This window comes from Mus musculus, chromosome 5, assembly GCF_000001635.26.
Source record: "Mus musculus strain C57BL/6J chromosome 5, GRCm38.p6 C57BL/6J".
Classification (NCBI taxonomy): domain Eukaryota; kingdom Metazoa; phylum Chordata; class Mammalia; order Rodentia; family Muridae; genus Mus; species Mus musculus.
In genome coordinates, this window is record NC_000071.6 from 104,793,912 (window position 1) to 104,815,936 (window position 22,025).

The window sequence follows — 22,025 nt, forward strand, 5'->3', positions numbered from 1 at the left end:
AAAAAATAGGGTAGAGATTTAAACCAAGAATTCTCAAAAGAAAATCTCAAATGGCTGAGAAACTCTTAAAGAAATGTTCACCATCCTTAGACATTATGGACTTGCAAATTAAAACTACTTTGTGATTCCATATGATATGTAGAATGGTTATGATCAATAACACAAATGATTTACATATTAATGAATATATAAAGCAAGTGTGCCACCTTCTTCTGATTATAAAAGTACAGACAAATATAGCCAATATGGAAATCAGTATCACAATTTCTCAGGAAACTGGGAATCTACCTACCTCAAGCCCAAACTATATCAATCTTGGGCATATATGAAAAAGGTACTCCATCTAGCAACCCAGAAGGACACATGCTCAGGTATGTTCATAATAGCATTATTTATACTAGCCAGAAGGTACAAACAACATAGATATGCTCCTGCTGAAGAATAGATCAACAAAATGTGGTATGTCTGCATCATAGAGTATGAATCAACTGCTCTAAATATGTCAATTTAAAATGAGTGCATGACAATAGGCTGATGGTTGCAGCTAGAGTAAAATCACCCTACATGACGTAACCCAGACCTAGAATGATGGAAATGTTATACCTTCCCTGATAAGTGGATACTAGCTCTTAGGTAAACTTTAATTGAGCTATCCTCCACAGGCCCAGAGAGGTTATGTAAAGAGAAGAGATGGAGAGGTGACACAGACATCTTTCTGCAAAGCAGAAATAGAATAGACTCTCTGGGTAGGCTGAGGTAAATGGGGAAAGAAGTGGTAGGGATGATTTGGAGGGGGGATGTAGGAAGAGAGTACAGTTCAGGGAGACAGAGCTGCAAGTAGGGGACAGTTGCAGGTTAGTAAAGGAACAAAGTGCCCTGGGAACATTCAGGGAATTCTGAGGGTGACCCCGCTGACCACTCCTAGTAATGGAGGACAGGGTCTTAACTGGTCAACCTTTCTAGGCAGCATGGATTCAGGATTGGGAACAGGTTACATTTCATTGAGTTGTTAGTCAATCAGGTCTCAAAACTACCCATGGGGAGTACATGAAAAACATTTTGCTCTATGCAACCTGACCACAGGGACAAATTGTTTTGGATAATTTCCAAACAACTCACTAATTGTGAAAACCAAGTTCATGCAGGTTTGGAGCCTTCACCCCATGGCCTAATTTCTCTGTGGAGAGCAGGTAGTCCACAGGGCACAGAAAGAAAATCTTGAAAATGATACAAGCTATGAAACCTCCACCAACACATTCCCATCTGTAAAGTCTGCTGAGCTAAGTTAATACTGAACCTTTTTGAGTGGCCAACCAATATTGAGTTTATTTTGAGGAGCTGGACACCAGGGGAAACCCAATCCTTGGCAGGGGTTTTCAGAAACTGCACATAGACTTAAATAGCAAAAATTGGGATTGCATGGGGTTCAACCAGGTCCTCTGCTTCTGTGTTATGGTGGTTAGCTTGGTGATGTGTGGTAACCCTAACACTGGGAGGAAGTATGGCTCTGACTCCTTTGCTTGATCTTGATGTTCTTTTCTTCCTATTGGCTTGCCATGGACAGCCCCAAAATGAGGGCTCTCAACATGCCTTCTCTGCCTTGTTTTGTTCTGCTTGGCTCTCCTCTCCTTGCATCCTGCTCTCTTCTAAAGAGAAAACAGAATGAGAGGAAATCTGTGGGAGAGGAGGATAGAAGAGGTAGCAGGGTAACTAGAAGGAGTACAGAGAGGAGAAACTGTAGATCTATGTAGATCTGATGTCCTGTATGCAGAGAAAAGTATCTAGTTTCAATGAAAACTTAATTCAGTATTCCTGAATGAAAATTCAAAGAAGAAAAACAGTAATGAAGAAAGAAAAGCAAAAGAGTGAAGACCAAAGAGCACGATTTTTGGCAAAGTTCTCATGCTGTTTCTGAAGAGGATGACCATCACAGAAGCATTCATGCCAAGCCCACTCCTACACACTGTGTAGACCTGTAAAATCCTATTTCCATTCCACACTGTGATACACACACACACACACACACACACACACACACACACACACACATGCACGCACGTGTGTGTGTGTGTGTGTAAAATAGGAAACAGACTCAGGTCATTGTCCTGTCTTGAGTTTCATTAGGTTGAACTGTGGAATTAGAAGAGAAATGTTGCACATTTAATTCTAAAAAAAAAAAAAAAAAAAAAAAAAACACTCTTGCTTTACTTTAAAAAATCTGTTTGGTTAACTATTCAAAAGATTTAAAAATGCATATGAAATGTTATAGGGTAATATGCTGCAATTATATAATACATTAAACAGAAAGAAACTCCTGTGTAAAAATCTTAAATGTTGTACTGGTGAGATGGCTCAGAGGTTAAGAGAACTGAATGCTCTTCCAAAAGTCCTGAGTTCAATTCCCAGCAACCACATGGTAACTTACAATTATCTATAATGAGATGTGGTGCCTTCTTCTGGTTTGCAGGCATACATGTAGTCAGAACACTGTATACATAATCAACAAACAAAACGAAAATAAATAAATAAAATGAAGTCTTAAAAAAACCGAACTCTTAAATGTTTATAAACATATTCTCTGAAGCAAAAATATGTGACCACCTAAGGCTGGTTATTTACTCAGAAGAATTGAAATGGGTCGCTTGTCTAAAGTATTACATTTTTGCTCAATGATCATTTATTGCCATTATTTATATTAAAACAAAAACAATTAAGTCTATTTCTTAACCTCATCTTTACTTTTTCATGCACTGTGACTTATGGGCAAACAGTTCTCTTTCCACTCAAATAAAACAACCTTCTAGATTCTTACCGTATGCTGTACTAGCTATTTGCTTCTCATTGATCTGGCAACTGTGGGTGTATAAAGCTTGATACTTACTTTTTCTTCCCCATACACCAACTACAAGAATATTATAAAAATGATTTTTAAAATTTATGTATGTATGTATTTATATATTTATTTATTTAATGTGTATGAGTACACTGTAGCTGTACTAATAGTTGTGAGCCATTATGTGGTGGCTGGAAATTTGAATTCAGGATCCTGATTGCTCCAGCCTAAAGATTTATTTATTATTATATCTAAGTACACTGTAGCTGTCTTCCAACACACCAGAAAAGGGCTTCAGATCTCATTATAGATGGTTGTGAGCCACCATGTGGTTGCTGGGATTTGAACTCAAGACCTTCAGTAGAGCAGTCAGTGCTCTTAACCACTGAGCCATCTCCCCAGGCCCTAAAACCTTTTGAAAGTGAATGCTGATGCTAGATTCTGTGCTTACTCCCCCTTGCTTTCTATTTCAAGATGTAATATATAGACCAGATGGCTGAGGCTCTCACATCCTACTGACAAATGGCAATGTTATAAGAGATTACAATCAGATAGGAGAAACAGTCAACAGGACATTGCTTAAGCTGTCATTCTGTGCTGTTTTATGACCAGTTGATTGTAGGGATCCTTTATAAGGGTATAGTCCCTTAAATGTGAACTTGAACACTGTTACCTATGAGCACATGTGTAATGAAACAAATCGAGAGGCCCCATGCTCTACAGATCTCTCTGCATGGAGATGATCAGAATGGTAGCTATGGCTCTGCAGTCTCTCATGCCTCTTTGAGACTTTAGGAAAACCCATGCCCTCTGAAGCCCACACAGAAAACAATGTGGAAAAACAATTTAATGTCTGCTTCATGCCAAGAACCATGAATACCTGAAAACCCTCTGCAATTCAAAACTACCTCTGAAGACTGGAGTTAATTTCCATGGACCATGCATTGTGGCTGGTGGCAGTAGAACAAAGGAACAATGCATAACTATAGTGACTTTCAAGAAGAGCAGGCCATTCCCTGCTGAGGAAATGCCATCGGTAAGATGATGTATGATCTTGTCATTATGTGTAATATTAGCTGTTGAAATCTGTAACCTGACACACACACAGCTTCTGAGCTGACATAATTAGATCAACAAAGTTTGATGCCATAGGACCTCCCCAACTTGTATACTCACCAATCTAGACAATTTCTAAGAACATGCATGAATTAATAAGTGTTGAGGAATATAAAACAATGACTCACTTTGCCCCATCAGGTCCTCCTTCCTAACGGTGACCCCTACAGATGACTCCCTTAAACTTTAGTCTGTGAGCTAGCTCTTGTCTACATTGTTTCACCCTACTGTGTACACAGTAAACCATCCCTCCTGTTCTAGTCTGAAGGCAGAAGACATGTTCCACAGGAATGCACTTTTCCTTTCACTGCAAAGGACAGTTAATTACATGACTGAGATGAGGAATTTTTAAAACGCTCTTGTATATACCTATAACATTCGATTTTAGGAAGTCTAATAAAAAGGAAAGCAGGGTCATTTCCCTGGGGAGCATGAGACTCGGATCAATGTGTCAACATAGCTTGTCTTAGAAAAATTTGTCCAAAAGGCTAAAGGTGCAGCTGTACAAAAATTAATGCATCTATTTTTGTTTCTTTAAAAAAACAGAGAAATATTGAAAGAATGTGCTTTCAGTCACAAAACACATGAGATGCCTTTTACAACCCAGACAAAATTAACTCCAAATGGATCACAAACGAAATGTTAAATGTTAGAGAAGAGCTTGTAGACTCTGCTAGAGGAACCAAGCCTGCCTGCCACTGGCATCCTGTTAAGGATGTTTCTATACACAAGACCCTGTTCCAAATGCTTTGTGCAGATTCAGCCCAGAGAAGGAAGTTATTCAGATGCCACCGCTGGGTCCAGGAATGGCTAACACTAACAGGGACCTCACACGCGGCTGCATAAACCTGCCGGTTCCCGCCCAGCCCCGAGTAGGACCCACCACAACGGCTCCCGCTCCTCACCTTTGTGGGCAGTGAGCATATGCTGGCCATGCTGCACCTTCAGAGCTTGCTTAGGCTTCCCTCAGTTGAGGTCAAAGCACAACACACCAAATCACTTAAACCAGTTCCATAGCATGGCACCCACAATGTGATATCTGGAAGAACGCTCCTCCTTTTCTGGCGGGAAACCCCTTATGGAGGCCCTGATCAGAAGGTGAATCTGTCAGTCCATGTCTGTACTTCTGCTGTGCACAGCCTCTTGGGGCCCCGAACCTGGGAATACCTTGACTGTGTTTTCCCTTTCTCCTGCATGCCTGGTGCTAGGCTTCGCAGGAAGCCAATACTCTGCTCAGGGATGGGAAGTGCAGTCCTAGATGAAGGGCGAAGCCAGAGTTGGTTGGGGGATTTTCTGGGATGCAACAAAGCACAAGTCTGGGGTGAAGGGTGGGGATAGGGTTCTGACTCTTGGACATCCAGGCACAGCTTGGTGTCCTGGAAGAGCCAAGAATGAAGTCGGGGGCACTTGGGGCACATATGTGTGATATGATTTTAAATGATGTAACCATTATTGTATTCACAATGTTTTATTCTTAAAGAGTAAACACTGAAGATTGTTTTCAACCTCAACTCTATTCTTTTTTTGGTCTCAGTTCAAATATATGTAATTCAATGCCTCTGTTAATTTCTTGCTACCTTTCCATAGTGAAGCTCTGTATTAAATGAAGAAGGCACTATGATATAAATAATTATATGATGTACATATGACAGTAGTAATTAAACACATATTGAAAGTACTACACTTAATTGTTTTAGAAAAGTCCTATGATGTTATCAACAAGTCAATATAACTGAAAGAAGAAAATTAAACTTTGAATATTTGAAATAAATTATGTTCATATGTTCTCATTAAAGGTAAAAATTTCCAGTGTTTAAGTATGAATGAGTTCCATAGTACATCCTCCACAATATATTTTTTTAGAAAGAAAACATGAAAAACATATCATCCAGATGTAACTTGTTAGTCTGAGAACATTGAGAATTGAATGTCAACATAAATACCAGATAGGTTAAATCTTTGAGTAAATAAGTCTTCAATGTTGTTAAAGTGACACATTAGGAAACCTGGAAAGTACTTTTATTTCAATAATGTTTATTTTTTTTAATTCTTATTTTATTTTATTACTGATTTTATTACTAATTGCCCAGATTAACTATTAATACCTAATTAATTATTTTCCACTCTGTATAACTTTTTCAGGGTATATCACAGTCTAGCTTAGAAGTAGCCAACATGGTGCCAGACACTCCAGTGTGCTGTTGACTGTTTTTTCCAGTCAGGTTGCCCTGTCTTCTCTGAAACTTGACTTGAACTGATGCTTACTTTTGACCCCCCCCCCCCCAGAAGAAATGATTGTTCATCAGCCAGAGTCAAAACATCATTTTAGCCATTGCTTATATTTTTGTGGAGCATGTAATTCTCTTCTGTGTGATATGATTTTAAATTTTGTAAGCATTATTGTGTTGACAGTATTGTAGCTTCTTAAAGAGTAATACTAAAGAGTGTTTGCAACCTCAAATCTATTCCTTTTTGGGGTCTCAGTCCAAATAAATATATTTCAATGCCTGTGTTAATTTCTTGCTGCCAGCCAGGTGGTGGTGGCACACGCCTTTAATCCCAGCACTTGGGAGGCAGAGACAGGTAGATTTCTGAGTTTGAGGTCTGCCTGGCCTACAGAGTGAGTTCCAGGAGAGCCAGGGCTATATGGAGAAACCCTGTCTCAAAAAACCAAAAAAAAAAAAAATCCTTGCTGCCTTCCCATGGTGAAGCTCTGTTTTCTATGAGGATGACATTATGAAGATTTCTGTTCCATGAATGACAGGGCTTTAAAATACCTGTCCTAGCTGCCTGGAAGCCAGTCTTCTCCTGGCAGCCTTGTAACAAGATGTAGAACTCTCAGTTCCTCCTGCATCAAGCCAGCCTTGTCTCTGCCATGTTCCAGCACTGATGATGATGGAGTGAACCTCTGAATTGTAACTGAACCCCAATTAAGTTTTGTCTTTATGAGAGTTGCCATTGTCATGGCATCTGTTCAAAACAGTAAGGAATAATTGAAAGGAGAAAACAAACAAACAAACAAACAACTAAAGGCCATTTGAAAGGACATATCCAATGGGCTGGAGAGATGGCTCAGTTAAGAGCACTGCCTGCTCTTCCACAGGTCCTGAGTTTAATTCCCAGCAACCACTTAGTGGCTCACAACCACCTGGAATGGGGATCTGATGCCTTCTTTTGGTGTGTCTGAAGATAGCGACAGTGCACTCACATACATGAAATAAATAAATTTTACAAAGTAAAGGAAAGAAAAGAAAAGAGAAAAGAAAAAAAAGAGGGAAGGGGAGGGGAGGGGAGGGGAGGGAAGGGAAGGGAAGGGAAGGGGAAGACAAGACATATCCAAAGACATTATCATTGTTTCCTGTACCCTGGACTACTCCTTGCTTACCTTATCTGCCCTAGGGGTTTGGAGGTGAAGTGAGAGTCAAGGACACAGATTTTGCAGACAAGAGAGACAGCAAGCTCTGTGAACACTGCTGCTAGCTCCTTTTAATACTCTCCACCCAAGTCCCATTGGTACCAAGAATGCACCTCTCCTAAACGGCAGCTCCTTTTTTTTTTTTTTTTTTTTTTTTTTATGAGACATGGTTTCTCTGTGTAGCCCTGGCTGTCCTGGAACTCACTCTGTAGACCAGGCTGGCCTGGAACTCAGAGATCTGCCAGCCTCTGCCTCTTGAGTGCTGGGATTAAAGGCCTGTGCCAGTAGGCTCGCCAAAAGGCAGCTCCTTATTGGCTGGCTTTGTCTGCCCCAGCAATTCTTGGTCTCTCAGGCTGTCTGCAATTAGGTTCACTTGCAGGAGACACTTTTGCAGCCCTCCATTCCTGCTACATACCACAGTATCATACTATATTTTATATATTTATGAAAGGAATTTAAATAGAGTCACTATATTATGGAGGAGACAAGGGCTCGCTAAGCCAGCTTATATTACCAAGTAAGATGTCTGTCACCTCCAGTGCTAGGGATCTATTACTTCAGGTTTAGTCATTTGTCAAAGGGAATTCTATGGATTTCCATAAACATCACAGACTATTGCCAAGCCTATTGGTCACTGTCCATAACTTGATAGTAGGACCCCATTGCTGAAGACCTCATTTACTTATGTCATTGAGCACTAATACATTAAGATGGTCCCCAACTGCATCTTCCTATTGATCAATCTTCACGTTTTTGATAGAGTTGCTGAATTCTGGAGGAGGCTTATTGTCTTGGTTGTTGATGTTTGTATTTTATGCACCTCAGAAACACAAGGGATGAGCAAGTGTCTCTGTAGTAGTTTGGGGCTTACACTCTTTTACTTATAATTACTTTGTTACTATTTTGTGATTTCTTAAAAATATCTTAATTGCTGATTTACAGTATAATAGAGAACAAATGAAAATCTTTATTAATTTATAAAATTTTTTATATTTGTAAATTTTATTTAAAAATTGACAACTCCATATACATATATAGTGCATTTCAGTTATCCCCTCTCTGTCCCACCTCTCTCATCTCCCTTACACTCCCTTCACATACTCCTCTCTCCAAGTCTCTTTCTCACCATCACAACTTTGAGTTTATCTTGTGACACACAGGGCTGTCTGTGTGATCCGTGGTTTCAGACTTTACACTAGAGTGCTGTAGGCTCAGATATGAGTATAAATGTGAAACAATGACTACCTTCCTCCCATGATCTGCCACTAGCCAATAGTTGAGCAGAATGGGAAATGGGCCCATTGAGCTCCCTGTTACGTCCAACGATGGTGAGGGAACGAGTCTTGTGCAGTTAAGCTGTAGAGTTGGGAGACAGACCATGGTTGCTATGTCTGTTCATGACCACAATAGTGCATTTCCATTCCTTCTTTTCATCTTCTGGCTCCTGCATTCTTTCTCCCCATATTCCACCATGCTCTGAGCTATAGAGGCTGTGCTATAGGTGTTCTGTTGGAGACAAGCACTCGTGTGTCCCTTAGCCTTGTTCTGTAGCAGCCATAAGTCTATGCATTCACCACAGTTCACAGCAGAAGGATCCTGTCTGAGTAATGCCGGATACAGCACTTTTTGTGAGTATCACAATAAGCAATCAGAGGATACTTTGGAATCACAACGCTTTAAATAATTGCAGAAAATTTCCATGATAGGATGTTCTCAGCAGCAGGTTTATTTTCTGTATTTTCAGTATAAAATATACAAATGAAAAGAAATAGAAAAAAGAATATAGTATTTTTTTAATGTCAGGATAATGCAAACAAATTAGAAATTAATATGAGTGTTCATTCAGAGATGATGCACCTAACCCTCAAGAGACAGGAAGCCCCAGGGAGTTTAGAGGTCAGCTGGGGTGGGAGGAGGGGTAGGATGTGGAGCTGTGGGGTGGATGGGGGGGCACAGGAAATGGAATATGGAGTATAAAAAATGAATTAAAAATAAAATTAAATTTAAGAAAATTTAAATATGGTACACAGAAATGGCAATTTAACACTGAATCCTTTTCTTAAGAGGTAGCAATTGTACATCAGTAATTTTTAAGAGGATAATCAGTATTCAAGATAAAGCCAGGTGATTCTCCCAGAAGCCCTACGATGAGACACAGAAGCCCTGGATCTCCAAGAATTCTTCACCAGCACATCTGTAAGACAACACAAAGGTAATGTCAATGTTTATTCAGTAGATCCACTGTTGCTACCAGTTATAAAACCATAGTTAAAACACACCATTAAACATTTGTTTTTAATTAATTGACAGTAGTCATGATAGCCTTGCAATTTTGTTATACATTATGCCAATCTATCAAATTGAGTCTGTTACTTTAATTAGTTTCAAAAATAATCGAAATTGGTATAGCTGCAACATCTACTCAAAAGCATACTGGAAGTAGTCCTAATACACTTGGGAAATTCTCAGAGCCACACTATATTCCAGCTCTGTAGATTCAACAATGTCGTTCATTTCTAAATCTACAATGCTGCTCTCTACAAAGGGCAAAGGTATTGATCAAATATTGTAACTCCTGAAGCAGAGAACCCAGCTTCCTAATAACATAGACATTCCAAGGAGATAAAATTTGGCAGCATTTTGCTGACTCAGTAGACAGTCATGAACAAGAATGGAAGCATGGAATTCTAGACCTGGTATCATAGGAGATCAACACCTTCAGCCCGGTGTCAGTGGATGGCTGTCTGCTCCTGTCCTAAGACTGAAGTGACAACACACCTGCTTGCCTACAGGATATCCCCAGCAGCATTGGTGACAGACTGAACCTGTGGTAGTAGTGGGAACGCAGCAGCATACAATGGGTCTGACAGGTTTGGACAGGAGCTGCTGCTCAGAATTCTGCATACAGCTACAATGGCTGCCTGTGTCTCTCCAACCCTGTGACTCTGTGTTGCCTGGCATGGCTTAGGATTTAGCAGTTCACAAATAGGCTGAAAGAGCAGATTTCTCCCTCTTGAGAGGACAAACCTGTGGAGGGTCTCCTCTTCTTTCACTTTACCCACTCCTGACCACAAAGTGGTAGAAAAGTTGTATTTGAAAGAAGCCAAACTACACCAGGAGAAGGAAGACATGAGAAATAAGATCTCTCTCCACACAAGTTTTCTTATCTGCAATTCAAAACACAAAATTGTGTTGCTAGTATTCATTATTATTTTGAACATCCAAAAGAGAATTAACATACCAGCATATTTCCTGCTACTTTATATATCAAAATCAAATTGATGAAAACCATAGTAAAAAACTGAGGGTATTGTAACATTAAAACAATACACTAAATAATATTTACATCCTATTTTCCTTTTAATAGCATCAGACAAAAATGAAATTTCCTTTCCAACATATTGAAATATGTGTTTCTTTCACTGCAGGACGTATCTCTAGATAGGATATTTTACACACACACACACACATACACACACACACACACACACACACACACACACACACACACACACGGAGGACATATCTCTGGATAGGACATTTTACACACACACACACACACACAGAGAGAGACAGAGAGAGACAGACAGAGAGAGAGGGGGAGGGAGAAACCTTTGATTTCTTGAAGACTTCCAGAGTTTGAGGCAGAGGGAAGACCCTGAATGGCAGGCAAAGCCACTACATTTCACTCTTGGTGCTGTAACTTTATCAGGGTCAGCTCATAGGTTACATATCCTATACAACTAAATGTATAGGAGGAACAATTTCCCTCCCCTCCCCTCCCCCACATGCTGAAAAGACCAATAAATGCTGCAGAAAAGCATCTCCAGGTTTAACCAAGCTGAGTAGGTGCTGGAAACTGCTTGTGCACCTCTGAATGCATCCAGAGGCACAGACTGTGCACTGTAAACTGGTGGGGTGTCCTAGTTAATTCTTGAATAATAACGCCAGCCCCGCTCTCTCACACTCACTACAGGCAGATGTAGGGGAAGAGGAGCGACTCACCCTGCTGCCCAGCAAGCCTGAAGCCTCTGCCAGAGTCTCTTGCTTCTTCCAGGAGGCTGCCAGTGAAGGAAGACCTGCCTGTGATCTGGGCAGAGCAGGAAGAGAGGCTTGGAGGCTGCACGCCCTGGGGTGGGGAGTCTGTGTTCTTGTGCACTAAGTGGTCCGGGTGCTGTGGGGTCTGCAAGCTTGTGAGAGCTGGGCAAGATCCAGAAGGTCAGGTAGTCTGCACTGTGCCCTAGATCAGGGCCAAATCACTGCTGGATGCTGAGGTTCTGGCGTCTGGGTAAAGAGAGAGGATCTTTTTTGAATCATATGGAGCAAGTAGGTCTGCTCAGGTTAAGGATGCTAAAAACCTTTCAGATTTTGAAAGGCTCCCACCCACAGCTAACCACCTCCTGCTGGCTGTGCTATAATTCCAGACCTCCTTTTATGAAGGTGTTGGATTTATATCTAAATATGAATCTGAGAAAGACACTGCATGCAGATCATCCCAAGAAGGCCCAGCCTTAACCCTGAAGACCATATCAGGACAGAGGACCTGCCTGGGAGAAGTTCCCTTGTCACACCAGCACTTTTGTAATCAAACAACCCCCACAGTTCATTCCAAATGGGTCATTCCCCCACCCCTGCCCCCTGAGCAGGCTTGGTGGACCTGTTCAACAGAGTTGACACTGTGGTTGCACAGAGAGATCCTTAATTTCCCTACTGCAAAGGAGTTTTGTATTCTAGTCCAGTTGGTGCCACACATAACCTATTACTCAGAAGAAATAGTGCTGAAGAACCTAATGGGGCATGTTGGGGGAGACCTGATGAGGCAGAAGAGAGAACCTATTTCCTCAACTTTGGCTGTAATTCTGGGAGCAGACATCAGGTTAGCAGCCCTAACATGGCAAGAGAAGAACTATAACAGCCTTAAATTAGATATAGATCAAGACATCCAAAGCTTAGAAAAATCCATCGCACACCTAGCATGAAATATAGATTCCCTGGCTGAGGTAGTTCTGCAGAACGGACAAGGATTAGAGTAGTGTTCCTGCAGCAGAAGGAGAATGTTGCTTTCATGTAATCACTCTGGAATAATAAGAGAATCACTAGCTAAGGTTAGAGAAAGCACAGAGAGGTGCCAAAGAGAATGAGAAAACTCCAAAAGCTGCTATCATTCACTATTCTATAAGTCTCCATGGTTAACTACCCTCACTTCAACATTCACAGGCCCCCTGATGGTTCTTCTGTTACAGGTCACATTCAGGCCATGCATAATCAATAAGCTTTTGTAGCCTATAAAGCAGAGGTTAGGGACTATTCAACTGATGGTGATGAGATCCCAGTACCATCCAGTTAGCACAGACAATTAAGACCTATAAAGAGTCCAAAACTGGCCTCTAGAGTCACCAAAAGGGGAGGATGTTGTAAACCCCGAATTACTGATACTAGAGAGATTTCAGTGTTATGTACAGACAGCTTTCCTTTTCATTCCCCACACCCCCTCGCCCCCTGAAGCTCCCATCCTCCCTCCAGCCTGCAGCAAGCACAATAGGCATACATCTGCTTTCTCTGCTGGGTCCTCCTGCAGCAGCCTGGGGCTCACTCCCCCTCCCCTAGCATTAGACTGGTACTTCCCATAAAACTCCCCCTTAATGAGGACATTCAGAGGAGACAGCCTCCCCTCCTTTGTGTCTCCAAAAAGTAGGATTCCAGGCCTCCAGGATGATGAGTTCCATCTCCTCTGTGGTAAAGAGAATCTGCAACAATTGTTGACAATAATCCCAAGAGGGCTGAAGGGTAAAAAGAATGGTGTCTAGTAAACCAATGAGCTGTTTAGGGCTATCAGAGAACTTAGCATGTTCTCTTTTCCAATTATTAAGGTCAGCCATGGCGAAGGCCCAGTAGTGATGTTTCTGGATACCACGTTCATCTTTTGGACCGGTGGCTCTCAGGGGTAGGACAGTGGAATTTGCCTCTGGTGCTGTAGCCTGGGGAAGTGCTATGGCAGTCTGCTTCCTGCCCTGGGCCTGCCCTCCCTCCACTCTCATGTGGACACTAAGGGGCTCTGAGGGGCCTCAAGTAGTGGAAGGATGACTGGTGCAGGGGCCACCGGCTTTGCTGGAGGGATCCCTTGTGGTTGGTACATCTGTGCCGATGGTGGAACTGCTGGCCAGGGCATGGATGGAACCGCTTGTGCAGGACTTCCAGGCATGGGTGGGGCATCTAGTGGTGAATAATGGGCCTCTGCCTAAGATGCCTGCCCCAACCAGCCATCAACCATCAATGCAGCTCCCGCCCCCAGGCCGCACTGTCAGTCAAGTAAAGGGGGGAGGAAATGTGACCTCCTCTAGTGTACTGTCCTGTAGAAAGGATAGAGAACCTTCGGAGGCTTGGAATCTTCCCGTTTTCATTCTTTTGCCAACAGAACAGGCATAGTTTCTGGTGGTAAAGTAGCGTAAGTCAGGGGCAATAGACAGGATTTCACCCATGGTAGAGGATTGGTAACCAAATCTTTCCAGACTAGAATGTAAGGGACTTGGTCTGGATATTCCCCCACCTTCTGGAACACTTTGCTTTCTACTGCTAATACTGTGAGAAGATGGAAAATTCCAAATCTGTTGGCCATTTTACTCTGAGAGTGGGCCACTCTGAGCTTTAGTATGTCTCCGTTTTCTTCTTGCTCACATCCATCCACAGATTGTGAGCTCTGGTCTTCTCGTTAAAATGAGCCAAGACGATGTTAAGGGAGTGAGAGGGAAGAAAATGAGAGTCAGTCTGTCCCATCGTGTCTGTCACGGTCTAATATAACAAAAAGACAAATACTAAAGATACTACTGACAGAAACACACGTACAAAATAGCCACGTCATGACTGGAAACAAATAAATCCAAACAATATAACTCACAGATTCCCACCTTGGGAAATAGAACTGAGGTGGGGGAAGAAAACTGTGTCTAGGCTTCTCAAACACCTAAAACGGATGGACAGGAACTTCATCTGTCCAGGATCTCGAGATCTAGTATTAAGTGTCAGATACTAGGTATCTAGTGTAGATACCTCCTCTAGTGTTAAGTGTCAATTCAGAACTTCCTATTTTCCTTACTAGTATTACAAAAGTCACACTGGTGTACTAGAATTCCTTCTAGTTCTGCCCACTTAACATGAATAGAGATGACTCTCCTCTGTGACTTGAGACACTTCTTTCCTTCAGTTCTCTTATTTTTCTTGGGGCTGCCCTAGATATAAATTCTAGACACCATGGCATTTATCTGAAATCTTTGTTGAGCTAATCCATGGGGCTTCAACTTCCTTCCATCTAGGACGTGTAGCCCTCCATCTTCCTTCTGCCCTCTTGGACACGTGACCATATCCTTGCTTCCTCCTCCTCCTCCTCAGAGCTACCTGATGTATCTTCACAAGCACCTGGCCTAAGTATTGCAACCCTGCACTCATTTCTCACTGCAAATTGCCTGCTATGTGCCATAAATTCTCAGTGTCCCCCGCCCCGAGGCTTCTAGGCTATGGGAACCATCACTGGGTGGAGGGCCCTTTATTTTTCTACTCTGTTCCCTCTTCGCTCCATTTGGAAGCCACGGATACTCTTTAGATCACCCTTAATTTTTACTTCTCCCCTTACCTCACCTACTTCTCACATGTGTTTTGTCTCTTCCTTCATGCACCTGTGGTTCTGGTGTGACTATCTCTTCTGCCTTGGAATCAGAAGATCCTAAAACCACACTTTCTTCCTGCAAAACACTTGGCCTAATCACAGCTCAAGTAAAGGTTAAAGACTTGCACACTAGATTTTCAAGTTATCTCATATGGAAGCCACTCATGTAACTGCACAAACAAATGATGCTCAAATCTCTTATATCTAAACTTTATCTGGTGTAAACTTTAAAGCCTTTTATCTCTATTTTTTTGCCTATTTCCCCTATTCTTATTATTATTAATTCTTACCTAATGCAATCCAGTCCAACTGGAACTATCCCTCTTTCTAGCACTCAAAATTACTCCCCAACTAAACTCTTTCCAAGAACCACAGGAAAAACTAGGTCTACCAAACACAGGAATGAAAAAACAAGATTAGATGAAACTAGAACAGGCACAAACCCTCATTTCAAGACTTGAGGACAGGAGTCCTAAGAGCAGGCAAAAGAGTAAAAAAAACCTTCACTCCTACTCTCAGTATTCCTCAACACCTCCCACAAACAAAACCACCATCCAAGAACAACAGCATATATGCAGTGAACCTAGTGTAGACCTGTATAGGCTCCAAAATTGGGCTTCAACATCTGGGAAACTCCAGGAATCCCAGTCAGGTAATTATGTAGCCTGTGCTCTCCTTGTGTCTTTGACACCTCTGGTTTCCACAATTCCTTCTTCCCTGTTAGGAGCGGGTGTGGCGGCAGTCCCAAAGGCGCCAGGGACTGTAAATAAGTCGTATGACTTGCACCTGACTTCCTCATATAAGCCACAAACATCTTGAGAGCTGCGCAGGTGTACCAGGATACAGGTGAATCCAGTTTGATGGAGATATGCCCCTGCTGCCCTGATTAGCTGAAGCTGCGTGCCTGGTGAAGTGGCGTGGCCTGCTGTGCGTGGATGGGAACTGAGAGTATAAAAGAGTGAGAGGCCCAGGGTTCGGGGGAGATATAAACAAGGGAGATATAAACAAGGGAGATATCAACAGGAGAGATATAAATAAGGGAGATATAAACAAGGGAGATATAAACAAGAAGAAACAGGACTGAATAAACGTGTGCAGAAGGATCCTGTTGTAGCGTCGTTCTTGCTGGAGAGTTGGGGGCGCGCGCAAGAAGTGGTGCTGAAACCCGGGAAAAGAAACATCTTCAGGCACAAGCGAAGACCCCCTGCTACAGGGAGGATTCAGAACTGCATCACGGGGAATGGTGGTAATGAAGTGTTCCTGCAAAACAGACTGTTGAGAAGGATCCGGCGTGGATTCAGAACTCTTCAGCTGAGGAACGGTACTGAAAGAGGAGGACTGAATAAACTGCTGTTAGAAGGACTGGTGGTCGTGTTCTTGCTGGTCGAGAGCGGGCGCGACAATTGGTGGCCCGTACGGGGAACCGACTCCCCCACCGAGTTCAGAACTTTCAGCAGTCAGTGGTTGCCGGCAGGGTAAGTTCACGGTGAGTGAAACTTGCGACCCCAGGAGTTTGGGAAGGACCTCGAATAAAATAGAGGTGAGCATAAAGTTGCCAGGAAGTAGGCACAAAATAACTCAGGAGTTTGGGAAGGACCTCGGATAAAATAGAGGCAAGCATAAAGTTGCCAGGAAGCAGGCACAAGGTAACGAAAGGTTCCAGGCTTTGGGACAAGTTAAGGTTCCTGGTTTTGGGACAAGTTAAGGTTCCCGGTTTTGGGACAAGTTAAGGTTCCCGGTTTTGGGACAAGTTAAGGTTCACGGTTTTGGGACAAGTTAAGGAACTATGATAACCTCTGTGTAGTGATCAATAGATCCTCGCTGTGTAGTTATGCTTTTTTCTTCCATTGACCCTTTGTGGGTAGGTCTGATAGTTTTGGTCTTGTTTGTTCTGATATATGGACTCTGTTACTGTTTGAAACTGTGTGTAGAGGCAGTCAAGACAGGTCAGAAAATCCTTATAGAGCAACAAGAGAGTATGTCGGAAAAGGAGAAGGGCTTAAAAAGAAAAAGGAAAAAGAAAGGAGACACAGTGTTATCAGGTGGACAGAAAGGACAAAATAAAAAGAGCCGAGGCAGAGGAGGAAGGCGAATTAGCTTCTGTGCCTCCTCCCTATGCCTCCTCAGCAGTGAAAACTTAACTCTTGTATTAACTCCCCAGATGGACACACAGGTGATTGAGGTTATGGTCTCATTACCACGAGGTATTGTGTCCATCTCCCCTGGGGATCGACCAGATCCGGTGTTAAAGTGGGGGAGAGGGTCTGTTTGTGTGTTTCCACAGGACCAGACAGAACCTCTTTGGGTGCCGGAGAGATTGGTAAGATGCTGCAAGAATGAGGCTCCTGATCCAGTTGCCCCTGTGAATGTGGTGGATGATCCCGCAAGCACAAACGATGGAGTGGAGATGGGAAATCCTTTCCGTGTTCCAGAAGCCGATACCAGCTCGTCATGACATTCAAATTTTTCCACGCTTTTTGATCCCTGAATTCCCCTTAAAGAGATAGCCCCTCTGGCCATCTATCCCTTGCTTCAGGGAAGATGAGCGGGGATGAGAGCCCTGGGATGTATGCTTGCAATAGTGTGTGTGTGTTGTGTGTTTGGCACATGTGTTAGGTGCAGAGTGTGCGGCCCGCACTTTCGCCATGGTAGAGTAGACTTTTGCTGCAGTGGAGGCGGGACAATCTCCTCAGATTTGGCTTGCCGCTCTAAAAGAAATTATGCTGCGTTATGCCGTGGGGTGCGAGGCTAAGCACTGCACAGAGGATAGCTTGCTGTTGGCATCCTGTGGAAGGCACGTCTGATTGCATGAAGGTTCAGTGTCCTAGTTCCCTTCCCTCAGGAAAAACGACACGGGAGCTGGCCAAGACCTCTCTGGGTGATGAGCCTAAGGGATGGTTTTGTGTAGGGCTCCTATGCTTGCACACTGGGGATCAGACCTCTACCTTCACCCATGAGGCTTGCTTGCAGCAATTAAGATCTGGCCATAGATTAATCAACATCCTGGCCTTTTGATGCACCTGCCACAAGCAAAACACAATCTCCCCAGGTGTGGCTTGGCATAATAGAGAGGTAGTGATAAGACTCCCTGGGCATGTCACCAACCTAAGACAGGGATCAAACCAATGCTGTTTGTCACCCAAGGACGGGTAAGGGGCATGGCTGCGGGGGCTATCTACAGACATTCTCTCTGCCAGAAAAGAAAAAAGGGGGAGATGTTAGGAGCGGGTGTGGCGGCAGTCCCAAAGGCGCCAGGGACTGTAAATAAGTCGTATGACTTGCACCTGACTTCCTCATATAAGCCACAAACATCTTGAGAGCTGCGCAGGTGTACCAGGATACAGGTGAATCCAGTTTGATGGAGATATGCCCCTGCTGCCCTGATTAGCTGAAGCTGCGTGCCTGGTGAAGTGGCGTGGCCTGCTGTGCGTGGATGGGAACTGAGAGTATAAAAGAGTGAGAGGCCCAGGGTTCGGGGGAGATATAAACAAGGGAGATATAAACAAGGGAGATATCAACAGGAGAGATATAAATAAGGGAGATATAAACAAGGGAGATATAAACAAGAAGAAACAGGACTGAATAAACGTGTGCAGAAGGATCCTGTTGTAGCGTTGTTCTTGCTGGAGAGTTGGGGGCGCGCGCAAGACTTCCCCTCTTCTCTGCTGTTCCCCAAGCTTATAGATAAAGAAAACAATAGAGACTGGAAACCTGGATTCTACTGTTTAGTTGTGGGTCATTTATATTACTCCCATGCCCTAATGAGAGCAGACATTAATGACAGTTGGACGAATCACCAAACTATGAAAAGAGCAGAACATCACTGTGTTTTTTTGTGGGGATAGTGGTGATGGGCAAGGGACAGTCATGTTTGGTTCTAAAGTATGATCCTTGCTTATCTTGCTTCTAGTTCCTGATCAACCAGTGTCAGTTACAGGCTCCTTCTTGTTTCATGTGCATCCAATTAAACCAGTCAATATTTGGTTACCACCACAAGTTCTGTGCTACTATTGACCCAGTACACCTTGCAAGCAGGAAACTTTATAGGCTGAAGGTTCCAATCCTGGGTTGTTTTCCCCTCCGCTTCAGTTTTCCATGACTTTCCCAACCTACCATGATCCCAAGATTCCCTCCTCGCCTATCCCCTTCGAAAAATAGCAGGGCAGTCTCTTGTGGATATCAACTAAATAAGACATCACCTATGACAATAACAAACGCACAATTCCTCATATAAAAGATAGGCAAGGTAATTTACTAGAGAAAAAGCATGGGACAAGTAGATGAAAGAGTTACAAGCCTACACACACACACAAAATCTCTCTGCTGAATGATCTGTTTCATACAAAAGGAGGAGACTCTGATATGCAAAGTCTTAATCAAGTTGACTACATTCAAAAGAGTTCACTGCATTCTAGGTTTTTAATGCCCTTGAAGACCACATGTGCAAAGGCTTTACCATGTTGTTTACATCCATACAATTTCTGTCAAGTATGTGTTCTTTTGTGACTCTGAAGATTACTGCTATGTGAAAACACTTTAACACATTGGTTACATGCATAGTGTTTCTCTCCAGTATGTGTCCGGTTATGGCTTTGAGGATGGCTGTGTAGAGCAAAGGCTTTAACACATTGTTTACATTCATAGGGCTTCTCTCCAGTATGTGTTCTTTTATGACACTGAAAAAAACTCTTCTGTGAAAAGGCTTTACTACATTGGTTACATTCATAGGGCTTCTATCCAGTACATGTTCTTTTATGGCATGGAAGACTACTGTTATGTGAAAACACTTTACGACATTGGGTACATGCATAGTGTCTATTTCCTCTATGTGTCTTTCCATGGATTTGAAGATAGCTGTGATGAGCAAAGGCTTTATCACAATGGTTACATACATAGAGAGTCTTTCCAGTGTAGGGTTTTTTTTATGCTTTTCAAGATTAGTGTTTTCTGCAAATGCTTTGCCACAGTACTTACGTGAAGAAGGTTTCTCTCCAGTACGTGCTCTTTTATGGCTTTGAAGATGGCTATGACAACCAAAGGCTTTACCACATTGTTTACTTTCACAAGGCTTTTCTCCAGAATGTGAGCTTTTATGCCTTTGAAGAACACTGTGACATGCAGAGGCTTAACCACATTATTTATATTCATAGGGCTTCTCTCCAGTACGTGTTCTTTTATGCCTTTGTACAATGCTGTGACATGCAAATGCTCTCCCATACTGATTACATTCATAGGGTTGCTATCCAGTATATGTCCTTTTATGGCTTTGAAGATGGCTGTGACAAACAAAGGCTTTATCAAACTGGTTACTTTCATAGGGATTCACTACCGCATGTGTCCTTTTATGACTTGGCAGATGGCTGTGGTAATCAAAGGCTTTACATTTTTTACATGCATAGGGCTTCTCTCAAGTATGTGTTCTTTTATGCCTTTGAAAAGCACTGTGACATGCAAAGGTTTTACCACATTGGTTACATTCATAGGGCTTCTCTCCAGTATGTGTCCTTTCATGGTTTTGAAGATGGTGGTGACGAGGAAAGGCTTTGCCACATTGGTTACATGCATAGGGCTTCTCTCCAGTATGTGTTCTTTTATGAATTTGAAGACAATAGTTCCATGAAAAGGCTTTACCACATTGGTCACATTCATAGGGCTTCTCTCCAGTATGTGTCTTTTCATGCCTTTGAAGATGGCTATGACAAGCAAAGGCTTTGCCACATTGGTTACATTCATAGGGCTTCTCTCCAGTATGTGTTCTTTTATGAATTTGAAGACAATAGTTCCATGAAAAGGCTTTACCACATTGGTCACATTCATAGGGCTTCTCTCCAGTATGAGTTCTTTCATGACTTTGAAGATGGCTATGACAAGCAAAGGCTTTGCCACATTGGTTACATGCATAGGGCTTCTCTCCAGTATGTGTTCTTTTATGAATTTGAAGACAATAGTTCCATGAAAAGGCTTTGCCACATTGGTTACATTCATAGGGCTTCTCTCCAGTATGTGTTCTTTTATGGCTTTGAAGATGGCTATGACAAGCAAAGGCTTTACCACATTGGCTACACTCAAAGGGCTTTTCTCCAGTATGTGTCCTTTCATGGATATGGAGATAGCTGTTAAGAGCAAAGGCTTTACCACATTGCTTACATTCATAGGGCTTCTCTCCAGTATGTGTCCTTTCATGGTTTTGAAGATCCCTGTGACGAGCAAAGGCTTTACCACAGTGATTACATTTATAAGGATTCTCTCTAGTATCTGTTCTTTTATGGCTTTGCAGATGGCTGTTGCATGTACAGGATTTACCAAGTGTGTTACAGTCACAGGGCTTATCCCCTGCCTGTGTTCTGCTATGCATTTGACCACCAGTATAAAGTACAAAGGCTCCAGTAAGCATTCCTTTATATATCTGAGCATGATTGTGACTCGAAAGCACTTTGTTACATTGCACACCTTCATAGCTTTTATCTCCAGTATGAGTTCTGTCTTCCATTTGAAGATGCCTATGACATACAAAATCGTTAGCATTTTGCATATATTGAAAAATTTTCTCTACATTATAAATTCTCTTATGCCTGTAGATGCAATTGTCACTTTTGAAAGGTTTACCCAGGCATTATAGTAATGAATCTTTTTTATATGTATGAATTTATTTATAATATTTTCTAAATGGAAATAGAAATCAGGTATAATAAGAATTCATCAGTTTGTTTATACCCATGGTTTTTTCTTTCATTATGGGTTCCATAAATATTTGAAGATAATTGTGATTGTAAAAGCATTTATATAATGGCTCACATTCATGGCAATCTTTTCTTATATAGCCTTTTTCATATATTTAACAAAACCTGCAAGCACTCAGAGTTTCATTACAATGATTGCATTCATAAATTTTCCTATAGATTAAGCCATATTATATGTGGACAGTGAACCAGTAAAAAACAGAAAATCTCTACATTACTAATACTCCTAAGAATCTTTTGCAGTGTGAGTTTGTTGATTTA

At 42.2% G+C, this 22,025-nt stretch overlaps 1 protein-coding gene across 9 annotated transcripts in view; it reads right to left on the bottom strand.

Annotated features, from left to right (window-relative positions):
* Positions 1 to 8,334: 8,334 nt before the first annotated feature.
* Positions 8,335 to 22,025, bottom strand: part of Zfp951 (zinc finger protein 951) — a 57,912-nt gene continuing 44,221 nt past the window's right edge. For 5 of the 9 annotated variants that reach the window (XR_003955690.1, XR_001784732.2, XR_003955688.1 and 2 more), the window contains 4 exons: positions 19,999 to 21,524; positions 11,370 to 11,648; positions 10,392 to 10,531; positions 8,335 to 9,558 (listed from right to left, as the gene is read on the bottom strand). Coding sequence is in view for 2 of the 9 variants with exons in the window: in XM_030254749.1 (XP_030110609.1) it covers positions 20,432 to 21,524 (1,093 nt within the window). In the remaining 7 variants the exon portion in view is untranslated. Of the gene's footprint in view, positions 9,559 to 10,391; positions 10,532 to 11,369; positions 11,649 to 19,255; positions 21,525 to 22,025 lie in introns of those variants that run through there. The other 4 variants (XR_001784733.2, NR_155269.1, XM_030254749.1 and 1 more) reach the window with 4 other exon arrangements.